This window comes from Leptonychotes weddellii, chromosome 2, assembly GCF_054177405.1.
Source record: "Leptonychotes weddellii isolate Sample4059 chromosome 2, ASM5417740v2, whole genome shotgun sequence".
Classification (NCBI taxonomy): Eukaryota; Metazoa; Chordata; class Mammalia; order Carnivora; family Phocidae; genus Leptonychotes; species Leptonychotes weddellii.
In genome coordinates, this window is record NC_138370.1 from 63,398,158 (window position 1) to 63,413,702 (window position 15,545).

General features: G+C 43.4%; 1 protein-coding gene across 2 annotated transcripts in view; it reads left to right on the plus strand.

Annotated features, from left to right (window-relative positions):
* The window catches only part of TMEM154 (transmembrane protein 154), a 42,888-nt gene extending 37,513 nt beyond the window's left edge, over positions 1-5,375 (plus strand). For both annotated transcript variants that reach the window (XM_081811765.1, XM_081811764.1), the window contains one exon: positions 639-5,375. In XM_081811765.1, coding sequence (XP_081667891.1) covers positions 639-654 — 16 coding nt within the window. In that variant the 3' untranslated portion in view covers positions 655-5,375. The remainder of the gene's footprint in view (positions 1-638) is intronic.
* Positions 5,376-15,545: the final 10,170 nt, after the last annotated feature.

Sequence of the window (15,545 nt, forward strand, 5' to 3'; positions counted from 1 at the left end):
GAGGAGAGGTAGAGTGGCCTGCTTCCCAGGAGATGGGGGTGGAGGCACAGCCTCACTGGGGAAAAGCTGCAGAGCCAGATATGTGGCCAAGATAGCCAAGTTAGGAACAAAAGCACAAGTTAGCCAGCCAGCGCAGTCATGTCCCAATCCCATGCCCATGATCTATGTCTCCTCACACCCCGAGGTGCCTAATGATTGGATTCTAAATGACAGCGAGAAGGCGCCTCCAGATCCTTTGTGGATATGAGCAAATTGCGCTTTTGAAAACACGCCAGGACCACAAAGTCCTGAGAAAAAAACAACACATGGAAATTTTTGTAAAAAAAAGCAATTTGGCATCGATTCATAGAGAATGGGATTAGATTTAATTAAAGAGGGGAACCCCCAACTCCATCTGGTCTTCTCCACATCAGCACTAGGGAGGGATATTAGAGCAAGAGCTAGGGATTATTTCTTGGCTTTCATGGATTTCCTCCTCAGGGATCAAATATAAATTCCAAACCAACCTTTGTTTCAGAAATCGTAAGCTGGACACTCTGGGCTTCCTGACTGTTTATGTTTTCTTGAGTCACCTCCATAGTGGAGTGACCAGCTCTCGGTAGCTTCTTGGAAATACACGATTGTTCTGTTTTTTACAGTGACAATGAATCCTGAAGCTGAATGGTGCTAATGTTTTCCAAGAGAAGCGGCCCGGGAGGGAGCCCGCCGAGCCTGCCAACAGAGGATGAAGAGGATGCGAATTTAATTAATTTCAAATCAACATAGACACAAGAACCTTTTGCTGTTTCTTCCAACGCCCACTCTTCCTAATGATGGCATCACCTGTCCTTGGAAGAATGCACGATTGAGAAGCACCAGGAAGAGGCTTGGCTGCCGTCCAGGGTGGCCTCTGAGAAAAGGAGGAGCCACGTGGTTTTCACCTCTCATCAGGGCCACTTCCCTCCTCTGGGCCAACCTTTATGCTGCCTGTATTCATTCTGGCCAGCTCTCTAGGTCTTTGTTATCTTTCTGCTTCATTCCTTGGAGTTTAAATCAGGAAGCTGTTTCATATATGGCTTCCTTCGGGGCCACCTTATTACCTAATTAGCTCTGGATAATTTCCTCTGATTAGTCAAGTCCTCTGATAGGTCATCTGCATTCGGCAGGAACTTTCCTCCAGGCGAGTTACATCATGGAAAAGACAGAAAACAAAGCGAGTGTTTCATCCTACACGTCATCCCAGGGGCTCGGTAAGCTCATCTACCTGCCCAGGAGGTATACTGAGAGAGTCCACCGGCCCAAGGAGATGCTCTTTGGTGCCTTGTGGACTCTGAGTTGGCCAGACCCCTTGGGACCTTCTCGGAGGAACAGGAATCTTCAATGAGAGAGCAAAGTGATTTCCTTCTCAGCTAAAATCACCTGCTTGTTCACATTTCCCAAAGCTCATTCTTGCTCTCACCACACCTCCCTTACCCATGGTATGTGAATAGGACATGTGCACAGGGGGATCGGCTGTCAACCTTCTATGTTTCTGAGATCTTTACAGTCATTTGAAACAAACAGAATAGGAATAGGAAACACCTGCGTGTGTAGCAGATTTCACTCAGTGCACTTTCCTGTCAAGCTGGGACAAGCCTCGCGTCCTTCTCAACGCAGCTCTCCAGGAGGCCACTATCAGTCCATCAGAGAGGACATTCTCTGCCGTATTTGGTGACACCCTTTACAAGAAGCAATGGTGCAGAGTGCAGAAGGGCCTGCTTATCATTCCCATTCACGTAAAATCAATCCTCATTTCATCCTGAATTTTCTACTCCCGACCTTTAAAGCAATCTAGTACATTGGGAGTCCTCAGGTCTTCTACAACGGCTGATATTTTATTCCAGGAAAGAAGTAAATAATGAAAACTTTATTTATTTTCCTCTCTACATATAAACTGAGGGGAGATGAGATTCACCAAACATTTGCTGCTGAATTTGGGGTCTTGAAAGGCTGCCTTAATATGTAACAAAAACTGCCCTTCTCCTCCCTTTTGGATCCTTCTGGCATACTCGCCTTCTGAACTGTGCCCACAGTTTTAAAGGTGGAGTTCCAAAGCCAGGGAGATCTTTCCACACAATGAAAGAAAACTATCTGGTTGTGTTTAACCACTGCTATCCTGCTATCCTGAGACCTCATAGAGCTTTGGTAAAAGAGTGTTCGTGGTATATAATTTCAACAGATTTGTCTGTCATAGTCTCCTTAGCACATCCTAATATGACATTTTTGTTTTCACTTCTGTTCTGCACATTCATATTCCACTTGTGGTCCACAGTGACTCCCAGATATTTATGCCAAAATTGCCATTTTCTGAATCATCTTTTCTGCCTGTTTTGTTACTTTGTTTCTTCTCAACATTTTGACTCTCAGGAGAGTCTCAGATTGCTTCTTTCTCTCCCCAGGTATCCAAGATTTTTGGTGAATACTGAGGCTTGTAAATTTTATCCAAGACTATCAAATACTGTGACTTTAGAAGTTTAGAGACCTAGAAGGGGTCTTGGAATCTTATTTTGATGAAACAATATTTTATGATACGATAAAAATATTCTCATTCAGTATTTAAAATCATGTCAAATTCCAGAAGAAGCAAGTTTCAGCAGCATGTCATTCAATTTATGTCTGAAAAATGTACTAACCTCTATAACTGCACAGTATAGAAAGCATTTTTTTAAAGGTAGTTTTTTCTGGCAAGATATATGAACCAAAGCAGTGAAGGGTCAATCCTAGCACCCTATATCTTGTATTACTGTTCAGTCAATAGGTATCATATATTTATGATAATTTTAAGACTTGCTTTTAAACTAAAAGTTAATTTTATGTTTCAGATTATTGTTTGTAAACATCTAACTAATTTTCTCTTAATTGGGTAGCCAATCAGAACAAAATCTGACTTCGGAATATTTTAAAGATATGTAAGTGTCACTGCATTTTTTTGTACATTTTAAGCAAACCAGGTTAACAATATTGTTGAGTCAAACTTCTCAGGAAACTTGTTTTAATAAATATGTAAGAATATCAACCTGTTACTCTTAACTCAGTAATGTGACTCCTCCTTCCGGGGAGCTCACTGGTATCCAAACACAGGAATACAGCATGGATCAAACTTCATATCCATGGTGGAGGGTGGGGGGAGGCAAATGCCTCTAACAATGTAAATGGATGCTTTAAAAATACTTTTGTCTATTTTTAAATTTTGGTTGTTTAAAATATCAATTCGCACCATCTCTGGAAGGAGGCCCCTATCATGAGTAAACAGAAAATATAGACTTTAGTTTCAATTTCTGTCAGAATTCATACGAGTTCTGAATGTACTGGAGTGATAAGACACAGTTACATATTAGGAAGACACTGCTGAAATTCCCATTGTGGGGAAAACGTTGAAACTTTATGCTAAATTTACCCATGCTATGTTTTTACACTCAGAAGATACTCAGGATGAATCCTGGGGTTCCACTTAATAGGTTCAACAGGAAGGCCAGAGTAGCTTCACTCATAGATTACATTTCTTCAATCTTAAAGTAACCAGGGGAGTCACTATGTAATAGTGTGGACTGGAATTAGTCAAAGTGGTTATTAATTATTATAATCCAAACAATGAATTGCCTAAATTTGTTTGTTTGTCTGAGCAGCTCTTTGATATTACCTTGGAACTCTCCCATCTGATACCAAAATTTTATTTTCCTCTTAGTCCTTTTGGGGGTGGCTATTTGTAGATACGCAGTGGGGTTTTTTGGTTTCTTTTGGGTTTTGCCCTATTACCTTTTCTAAAAAACATGTCATATTCACAGAATAGTGATCCATACAGTTATATAAAATAAAACTTTTTAAAATCGATTCTATAGATACTCTAAGCTCTTTTTGAAATATTTTAAGAAGTTAAATTTCTAAACCAAAGTACATCCAGTAACATGAAGACTTTAATTTCAGTGCTGTACAAGTTTAGAAATACAACACTGAACTGTTTAAGGCAACCAAAGGTGAATGGATTCTCTTCAGTTGGACTTCAGGTGTAGAGGGCTCAGGTAATCATGTTCCTCACTTCCCATCACAGTATCATCTCTGGCCTTTGGTACTTTATAAATAAGTAATTGGACCTTTTACAAAAAGCATATTCTTCACATTTTTCACTTCTTTGGTCTGCATGGCAAGAATTAAATGAATGATACATAGAAACTACAAATAGTAAGCAACATTTTTTTCAGTGTAAATATCAGTGGTGAGTAATCACCATATTACTCTGACTTAGGTGAAACCCCTGAAATTGTAAATAACATCAAGAACTTAGGGAAACTCTTTGTGTTTAATAAATGTCAGCTTTCAGAAAGAGCAGATAATGTGGTTTGCCAACAAGTTAAAAAAATAATCTGGTAGGTCGTTAGTAATTTAGCATGTATGCATCTTGTTTTTAAAGTTAAGTGAAAATAATGTAAAAAACTACTTTATTAGATGCTCTCATTTTTCAAGCAGTGTGAAGTATTTCCTCAGAAGGTCAGTAAGATCATCAGATGTTGTAGAAATTCTACCTTCCAATGTAGAAATTCTACCTTGGAAGCCTCATGTGAGAAAGGGCCCCATCACTACTAATTAAGAACTGATTTGCAGAACTACTCAAGTTGTTTTTTTTGTTTTTCTTTTCGTTTTCAGAGAGGAAGGGGAGAGGGGAGGGGCGGAGGGAGAGGGAGAGAGAGAATCCCAAGCAGGCTCCACGCCCAGCAGGGAGCCCAGCATGGGGTTTGACCTCAGAACCCTGAGATCACGACGTGAGCTGAAATCAAAAGTTGGTGGCTCAACCAACTGAGCCATCCAGGCGCCCCACAACTACTAAAGTTTTAAGACTGATTAAAGGTTTTAGGGTTTTTTCTCTTGCCTTGTATGCTGAGAATCATATATATAATAATATTTTTCCTTTACAGCTTATGGCCTTAGAAATATCAGATATACATGTGTATATGTATAAATTGCTCTATTCTCAGCTGCATGATTTTTTATAAAAAAAAAAAATGAGTGAGTCCATACCAGTTTGTATGCTATATTGTTCAATCAGCAGTGATCGACTTAAAAGCATTTCTAAATTTCATTGAAAAATAAAGCACTGTAAGATAGGAGTAAAGAATATCTTTGACTTTAGTTTCTATGTAATTAATGTATATTAACATTTAAAATAAATGTTTATTTGAAGGTAAGGTATTTGTTTACTAAAAATGTTGTTGCAAAGGGGTGAATTAAACATCTTTTAAAGGAAAATTCTTTTAATTTAACTTCTGTGACTATGAAAAAGAAGGATTGTTACCTTTGATAATTATGCTCTTTTGATCCATATACCTTTTTAAATAAATGAAGCAATGCCAATTTTAAAAGTTCTTATAGGATTGAAACTGCTTTATACAAAATTATCTACCCTAAAAATTAATTGGATTTTCTACATATCTAAAAGATATTATAACACATTCTTGTCTTTTTTTCTTTGCAAAATATTTTTAAATTGAGAAATGAAATTTTAATTGTCTATGGAATGTAATTTTTAGAAGTATTTTTAGTAAAAATAGAAAAATCTCAGGGCTGAAGCCTTCTCTTTGTCCTGATTACTCACTTTTCTTTGTGCCTTTAATTCTAATTTCATTTTCTACACATTGACATTATAAAAGTTAGAGCAAGGCTGACAGGCAGGTTCACCACATACAGATCGTATGAAGACACCTTTGAATAAGAATGCATTCTTGCAGGTCACAAAAACTAGTCAGCACATTGACAAACAATGAGCAGAAAGATCCCCCCTCCAGGTTAAAGTAAAACCTGGTCACTTATGGCACTGTTATACCCCTAGAGTCTGTGGCAGGGCTATTTCCTTCCTATTTCAACCAGAATGACTAAGGGACTGAAGTGATGGGACAGATCAGCCCCGAGACAGCTTGAACCCAAAAAGCAGGCGGTCTCACAGCATTAGGGAAATGAGACTGAGAGAGAACAATAATACTAACTGTAACTAGCATCTATTGTGTGTATCAGCTAGGAATTAAGTTCAGCTTCTAATAGTAGACACACAAAACACAATTGTTTTAAGCAAGAGCTTTTCTTCTCATACATGAAAGAGTACAGAGGTAAGCTGGTGTGGTAACTCCATGGTCACCTGGGACCTGGGTCCTTCTGACCCTCTCCGCTCCATGGGGCAAAGCTCCCGTCCTCCAGGTGGCCATAGGAAGCAAATGCTCCAGCATCACGTTCGCAAGGAGGAGAGAAAGGGAACCAGAGCAGGGGGGAGCCACTTGAAAGAACTTTCCTGCCAGTGCATTGAAACAACTAGGCCTACATCTCATTAGCCAGCCTATCTGCCAGGCAGCAGGGAACAGTGGTCTCCGGGGTTGGCACATTAGCTCATCCAACAATAAGGTTCTGCTACCCAAAGCACTGAGAGAATATTGGGTATCCGAAGAGGTAGCAATCCGGGCCATAGGGGTTAAGCACTTATTATGTATCATCTCATTTTAATCCTCACCATATACTTTTAAGATCGGGTTAGAGAACTCATGATCTTGTCCCATGTCTTCCCAACTCCAGAGCACGTGCTTTAAACTACTACACTGAACCGCCTGCCCAGTAATAAACAGTAGGAGAATGTTTAAGAGGGAGTCAGTCATTGTCAAGGAGGCCCATCGGTGGGCATGATCAGACGAGAAGTAACGGAAGCTGCGGGCTGGTGGGGAAGGAAGGACCGCACCCAGTGCCAGGGGGAATGGTATATCATGCTGAGAAAAAGAAGCCAGGGCTTGGAATAGGGGGGATAAGGGGAAAAACCTAGTTTTTGGACCTAGGTACTGGTAAGGATTTGCTCACTGAGTGAAAAAATAAAATCCCACTTACTGGAGCTGAAGTCAACAGGATAGTGGTTGTCCTCTTTAAGGTTGCAATAGAGAGGTATGCCCAGGTACTCTCAAATACAGGTGGTTAGTGCGAGCACGTGAGAATGTAGAGTTGCTTGAAAGATCACCTCTTCAACAGCCATAATCACTGTGCTTTCAGAACAGCCAACCCTGGCAGGTACATAGCACTTGTGTGGAAGAGGAAAAGCAGCATTGTTTGAGGTTTTCCCTGAGCTCAAGAGTCCCACCTCTGGAAGCATTCATACTTGGCAAGAGAGAAAAATCTGATTGAATTGGCATTTGGTCCATGCGTTGCTGCCTAACTACTTAAAACTTAGTAGCTGAAACCAAAACCAAAACCAAAACCAAACCAAACCAAACCAAAACAACAACAAAAACAGAACCAAAAAACTTAGTAGCTTAAACCAGCAACAGTCATTTGTTTTGCCCATGAGTCTGCAATTTGGGTGGGACTCATTGGGAATAGCTCATCCCTGTTCCACATGGCATCAGCTGGGCGACTGAACTGGGGCTAGGGGACCCGCCTTCACATGGCTCACCCCCATGGCTGGCAAGCTGATGCCCGTTGTTTGACTGGAACCCAGCCAGGTCTGTGGGCCAGGGGCCTTGGTTCCTACCACAAAGTCCTCTCCATAGCTGTCACACAGTATGGTAGCTGGGTTTCAAGAGCAAATATCCCAAGAGAACGAAGTGGAAGGACACGGCATTTTTATAAGCTAGACTCAGAAGTCACATATCATCACTTCTGCCATCCTCTGTCATTTGAAGCAGTCAGAAAGTTCAAGGGGGAGAGGACATAAACACTACTAGCAGTGTCAAGAGCAAGTGGGATAAAAGATATGCTACAGGCATTTTGGAAAACATCATCTGCCAAAATTGGTGTGGCCCCACGTTATCCAGAGGAAATACAATAGGCAAGCTCACATCAAGTGTCCTCAGGAATATTTGACCTCCCTTGAGTCCAGTGCCTGTATGGCTGTCTTTGGCTTAGACATACATCCCTGGTCATAATTTTTGGTAGGTTTCACCACCTCCATGAGGCCTGAGACACAGCATAGAACAAGCTGTGGGGGGAGCAGACACATAGAAACCTATGCCTATTCTCAGTACATAAGGTTATAATGGGAACAGATTCGATTGTGAGCACCTTGAGCATGGGGATTAAAAACCATTAGGCATCTCTGTGTCCTGAACAGAGCTTGGCACTAGGAAATGCTCAGTTACCATGGGAAAACCAGTCACCTACTAAGAGTCACTGTACTGCCCTTACTCCGTCTTTATCATCAGTGACAACAGGACCCAAATAGAGAATTGCTTATTGTGCATTATCGTTTTCTTCCCAAGTTTCCAGTTCCATTGTGTTTCCCTCACCTTCCAGCTAATAGTTTCTGATGCCGTTTTTAATCTTTATTTGAAATTGTGCTATTGTGTGTGCTTTTTGTTTTTAGCTGTCTTAAATCCAATCTGGAAGGTGGCAGAGAACAATCATAACTGAACTAGCAAGCAAATGGAGGTGGAGGAGAAAAGGTGGGGATTTGGAGGGGAAGGAACACGAGGGGGGAGCCCAGCAGATCACTGAAATCCTCTCAGCAGCTCTTTTTGCCTAGCTCTGGGTTCCCCTTCTTTGCTGTCTAGACTGTGCATGGGGAAAGGAAATGCAAGTTTTATTAATAAAAAGAGTCAATGATCTATTTTAGGTGATGATACAAGCAAGGTACAAATTGTTTCTTCCCTGGATGGGAAGACAGATGAACAAAATAAGAGGTGCTGTAAATTCTTCTTGAAAGTTCTCCAGCCAGCACTAAATATAGATGAAGCCAACTAAGCCAGCTAATGGGGCAAGATGGTAAATTATGGGACCCATTTATTTCTCACCTCCATGAATCTGTACAGAAATTCCTCCATCTTGTTACATGTGGTGACTGATGACTTTTCATCTCATGGGAATTTGCCTTTCTGTCTGTAACCCACCCCTGTTCCTTTCAAGATGAACCTCCATCCTTCCTCTCTGCTTATAATGCCCAACACTCTATCTTCAGGGACCGGGGATAGATATATCTGGGGAAGCAGCCAAATGAATTAATGTCAGGATCTGTGTTCTGAGTGGGGCTAGAGCATGAACAAGGGGAACACAGTGGTCTGGGGAAGGAGGTGGGGAGTATGTGAGGAAAAACTCTTAGGGAGTTCTTTGGTTCAACAGATGAAACAAAGATAAGTTGTGAAGACCAAAGGGGCAGGATAGGAATCAAAATCTGGAACACAAATCTGAGGCAGGAGTTAGACAGAAGCAGACTAGAAGGTGTTGGGAGTGAGGAGACGAGGAAGGTTCTGGGTGACTTCCACAATGGAGCTGAGCTGTGCAGAGTCTGCTTTCATTGGCCACTGGAAGCACAGGGAATGGCAGTCAGCCTGGCTTCATGGTGGAAGGGCAGAAAGGACACACAATAATACCTTCTCTATGGCAGAGTTGCATGTCCTCCCTGTTAAGTTGAGAAACTCACTTCTAGAGAGACAGCATGAATATTAAACCCTGGGCTAGGATTCATGCTCCCACAGCACTGGGACATACCCTGACTCCTATCAGATTTGTGGGAGCTAACTGGATTGTCTGAGAAGGGGCAGACCACCTACATCTCTCGTCAGATCCAGAGGAGGCCACACAAGGTGTGGACAGGGCAAGGCCCAACACTTTCTTCTAAATAAATGTTACAAATTTATCCTAAATAAATACACTTCTAATTTTCTGCCCTCACATGTAATGTTGGTGTGTTTGTTTAAACAAGACTCTTGATTCCATGAGAAAATTTCCAACTCAAAATACCTCAGACCAAAAGAGACTTCCGGGCTCAGGTAACCAAACTGGGCAGAGGCAGGAAGTTGCTGCTCTCAGAGACAAGCAGAAGTAGGTTCAGCTACAGCAAGGGGCGGCCAGATCAGTACTCAAACACAATAAGGATTCTTCAGTGTTTTTTTTCTTTCCTTCATTGTCTGAAACAACTTTCTCCACAGGACTATAACTGTTGCAGCTAGTAGCTCCAGGGAGCTCATCTTTCTGTCTTTCCCACCAAAGTAGAAGGCAATCTCTTTCCATTACCCAATGAAGAAAAGTCCCCCAGAAGGACTTTTATGCCTAACCCTGTGAAGATGGTATTGGGACAGACTAGGGTTGACATTTCCCTTACTACCACAGGTTGAAGTGTGTGTGTATGGTACACACATTGGTTGCTTGGTGGGGTGGGTGGTTGATGAGTTCATTAGTTGGTTGGTTGAAGAGGATTCATGAGGAAGCAGCTTCTACAGGGAATCAGAGTGCCAGGGCCAGATGCAGGGCATTTGGGACCAGCCAAGCACACAGGGGTCCACCACTACACGTGCTCTTCTTTCCCATTCCCCTTACTTACCCACATTCAGAGTCAGAAGTCCAGAGTGGGCCAGGTTCTAAGGATGGGGGATCTACCGATGCTTTTCATTTCCTCCTTTGTACATTTTTAGTATTTTCTAAATGTTCTACAATAAATATGTATTACCTTTGTAATTTATGTTACAAAAAAGAGAGTGGGTAAGTTTCCATTAACCAAGGCAGAAATATTAAGAGCTCAAACAGGAAAATTCAATATTTTTACAGCATAAGAATGTTTTGTGAAACTTCGTTGCAAAGCTAATGAGTATATTTAGGTGTATATGACCAGGACCACTTTTTGTAGGAAAGAGAAGGGGTTCTGAATGGGGGTTGGTAAGAAGCCCTGAAAGCCTTGCTCTGCAGTGTGGAATGTATTGGGAGTTTTTTTCTACATGCATTCCTGTTTCCCGGACTGAAAGAGGACACATTTTGCGCATTTCTCTTCAGGGCTTATGAGAGAATCAGAGCAGCCTTTGAGACCCTGCATTTACCTTGTCGGATTGTATAACCATTGAGGACAGGAGCAAAAGGTATCAAAGCAGTCGTCAAGATCCTAAGAAGCTGAATGAGAGCAAGCCAGCATTAGAAAGACTTCTCTCCCCATAATGCGTAATGTCTAATCACTTGGATTCTTTTCTTTTCTTTTTTTTTACCATAAGAATCATTAAATATTAAAGAATATTTTGAATAAAGAGCAAAAATATCCTCCATTTAAAATCCTCTCCCTTGTATACTTCTGCAGTTGCCACAGTTTCTATAATTAACACAGACACTTTTCACAGAGTAAAAAAAGTATCGAAAATAAAGTCCAATTAAAATTCCCCACCCCCCAATATCATTCATAACTCCACCAGCTTAGCAAGGAGATTTGTATTCTTAGGAGTGATGTGGAGTCTCCACCAACCCTTTCTAAGAAAGGGAACATGAGAAGAAGGCTGAGAGTGAACCCTGATGAGGGTCATGGGTGGGGGGGGCACTTCCTCATGCAGCCTGAGGGCGTCTGCTTTCCTGAAGAGAGCAGGAACACTCACCGGCTGCCGCTGGGGGCTTTAGACGGGTCCATAGGAAAGGGAGCCACTCAGAAATCCCGGAGAGAGAAAGTACTAAAAGCCTTCCCTCAAGATGCCACTGGGATCCATTCATTCTGCAAACATTTTATTGTTTATACCTACTCTGCGTCGGGTAACAGAGAGACAGAGGGGAGGTGGGGTAGCGTGGGGAAGCCCCCCGCCTCTGGAGCCAGACTGGCTGGATTTAAATGCTGGCTCCATGCTTCTGGGCAGGTTACCTAACCTCTCTGGGCCCTACTTGCCTCATAAGATTTTCTGAAAAAACCACATGAGTCAATCCACGTGAACGCTCTGAACAATGCGTGCGCAGTGTGTGGTAAGGATTGTACAGTGCTGGCTGTTACTATCGTCATCTCTGCCCTTAAGGAGATCACAGTCCAGAGGCCGCAAGGGCATAGACTGTAAGTTTGTGCAACAAGAGGAAGGGCCTGCGAGGCCCAGGTGGTAAGATGCAGAGTTGCTGGGAGGCTCCTCGGCCGAGCAGCTTGTGGGAAATTACGCGCCCAGGACTCTGGCCTCAGCACCATTTTGTAGGTCATGGGGTCACAGAAGGCAGTCACCTAGTGAGAGTCAGTCCAACTGGGAATGACGGCATGATGATGAAGACTTTTATTGAGCATTTACTCGGTGACAGACACTCTTCTACTTGTTCCCTGTGAACCAACTCGCTTAACTCCCCAGGTAAGTATATTATTACCCCATTTTATTTTTAATATTTATTTATTTATTTATTTTTAGGGGGGGTGAGGGAGAGAGAGAATCTCAAGTAGACTCTGCACTGAGTGGGGAGCCCGACATGGGGCTTGATCTCACGGCCCTGAGATCATGACCCGAGCTGAAACCAAGAGTCAGATGCTTAACCAATTGAGCCACCCAGGTGCCCCTATTACCCCCATTTACAGAGAGGTGAGGTAACTTGCTCAGGGCACACAGGTAGTGTGTGGTAGAGCTGGGATTTGAACCCAGCTAGTCTGTTTCCAAAAGCAGTCTGCTTGTTACCAGGCTCACTGTGCAGATGGGCCATTTTCATTGACTATGAAGGAATTGTGCGAAGGGTGACCCTGGATGGCATTTTGCCCACTTATTTGAGTATTATTCATTTGTTCCTTCAGCTTACATTAACTGAGCCCCTTGCTCTAAGTAGGGCACAGTGGGACCTGTTGGGCGCAGAAAAGAAGCCAGGATCCTCCCATCAAGCTGTTTCAGGAGATAAGGCTTGTGCCCAAATGCGGAGTGACAAGTTCGGGGGAGGAGCAGATATAGGGCTCAGAGGCACAGAGGAGGAAGGATCACTGGGCTGGGGACAGCAGACAAAACCCAGGGGAGAAAGCTGAATTGGAGCAAGGTCTTAAAGTACAGAGGGTTGTGACAAATGGTCATTCAAGAAAATGGCATTCCAGTTCCTAGAGAAGAGCATGAGGAAAGGCACAGAGTTGGGGAACAGAGTCCAGCACAATTTGGCTGAAGCACACAGGGCGTGTGAGAGAGAGTGGCAGGGGAGGAAAGAGGCACAGGGAAGCCAGGGCCTTGAACTCTGGTTTAGGAAGTTGGATTTCATTTAGTGGGAATGAGGAGCTCTTGAAGATCTTTGGGAATGAGAGCACGATGCTCAGCACGGGGATTTGGAAGAATGATCCTCACATGTGGAGGGTGAGTTTCAGGGAGAGAAGCGAGTAATAGGAAATGAGTGTAGCAGCAGAGGGAATTAAGAAAAGAGGAGAAAAGAAATAGGAAGGACACAGCAGATATGATCAGGTCACTGCCCACCCTCCTTCAGCTGCTTAAAAACCTTCAAATGGCTTCCCATTGATTTTCAAATGAGCTCAAAGTCCTTAATATGGTCTGAACACTACCTTTGCCGCTTGGATCCCTCATAGCTCCTAGTGCTTTAGCCAACAGCCTTCTTTTAACTCACAGAGTACACTGTGCCCCTTCCTTCCTTAGACTTTCTCACGAGCTCTTTCCTTTGCCTGACATGCACCCCTACCACCCCAGACCCCTCCCTACTCTTTGCCACAGTAGGTCCAACCGTCCTTCAGATTTTGGCTTAGTCAAAGCCTTCCCTGGCCCCCACTGTGTGTTCTCACTACCTTTTCTTTGTAGCATGCGCCACTGTTGCAATTTTACATTTGTTTGCGTGATTCTTCAAAGAATGCCTGTCTTCGTTATAAGTTTCATGAGAACAGATAAATCCCTGCCCTTGACTGCGAGCATCATGAGAAGCAAGAGATATCTGTTTGGCTTATTCTTGTAGCCCCAGCACCAATCATCTTTTGAACTAACATGCCCTCAGAATGTTGGATCAATGAATGGAGCATCTACATGATTTGGTAACTGACTGAATAACAGGAATGAAAACTAACACCAGGCTTTGGACACTAGTGGCAGGAAATGTGGTGTTGCCATTTGCTGCAAGGGGGAACACAAGAGGAACCATTTTTCAGGTTACATTCTCCAGATTATGAATCCGGCGTCACGCAAATTGATTTGGAGTTTCCCTCAGGTCGTCAGTTTGTCTGGCAGGCCGTAGCAAATTACCACTACAATTTAAGGGGAATATTACAGCTAGAGAAAGAAAGCGTGACCAGTTTGTGGGTACATTAATGAGAATTAGTTGCCTGCGTGTAGCAGAAAACCCAAAAGAAGAGAGGCTTGAATTTGCAAGGGTTTCTTGTTGTCTCACCTAAAAGAAGTTTGGAGGTAGGAAGTCCAGGACTGGTACAGTGGCTCCAAGGTCGTCTGAGACCATGCTCTCTATCTTTCTGTGCCACTGTTCTTAGTATGTGGATTCTATCCTCAAGGCCGCCTTTGGCCTCGGATGGCTGCTGGAGCTCTGGTCATCAAGCCCGTCCTGCTGGCAGGAAGGAAGCCTGAAAGCCCGATGCACTTCCGTCTCATTGGCCCAAACCACTAGAAGAGCAGTGCATCTCGCCTTAAGTAAAACTGGAAAACGTAGTCCTTTAGGGGTGGGTGCATTGCTATCTTGAAGAAAGTCAGGTGTTCTCCTAAGAATAATGTAATGTCGGATGGGCAATGGCTGATTCTACCACAGGAAGCCAGAGCCTAGATGAGATGGTTGAGTCATGAGAGAAGTGTGCAGTTTCGTAAGTGTTCATCCAGTCGAGAGGAATGAGTGTCCAGTGACGGGTACGTGGAATTTTAGAGAAGCAAGGAATTTCAGTAATCACCTAGTATAATCCCTGAATTTTGCTGAGGAAGAGACTTGACCCACAGAAACAGAGAGCTTTGGCCAACGTCACACCCCAGGTGGGTGGCAGAGCTGGCGCCAGAACCAGATTCCCTGGACGAAGTGAGGAAACAGACTGTGGGGAGAGTTTGTAGCAGCCCCAGATGAACATACTTGAGTAAGGACTCACTGCACACAACATTACAGTGATTCAGAAGAGAGGCTGGCATGGAACAGTCTTGGGTTCGCATCCCAGCTGTGTGAGCTTGGGCGAGAGGCTGGCATGGAACGGTCTTGGGTTCGAATCCCAGCTGTGTGAGCTTGGGCGAGAGGCTGGCATGGAACGGTCTTGGGTTCGAATCCCAGCTGTGTGAGCTTGGGCAAGTTACCCAGCTTCTCTGAACCTCAGCTCCTCTTCGATGTAATGGGGTGATGGCACGGAGTCGGCTCTTTATCCATTCTTAGAAAGAAACAGATGTCTTTAGAATAACTGAATGAATCCGTGAACAAACAAAACATGAATGGATGAAATGACAACGGATAGTTATCCGTCTAGATGCTTTCGCTGTTTGTTTGCTGAGAGCTTTCGAGCTGGATAGCTCATTTCTTCTATGCCCTCGCATTCAATTCCATCGCTATAGCGATGTGCTCTACTAAGCATCTGTGCTTCCTCGGACTCCCACTGGTCTTCCTGCCAGACCATGCCATTCTCCTCTGTAACACCTGCACCCCATCTATACATGCCGATTCTATAAAAGCTGAACTAGACACTAGACGAACTAGACACGGACTTCCTTCACTCCTTGATTTCCGTTTCCTTTTCCCACCCTCACATATCCTCTGTCACTACCTCACCTGCTCCCCAACTTCCTCTCCCATCCAGCCGGGAGCACATTTGGAGTGTTGACACAAGACTGAGCTTAGTGCTGTGGGACAGTACAAAGAAGACAAGAGTCATAGACGCTGGCCTTGAATTGTTTTCTATATGACGACAA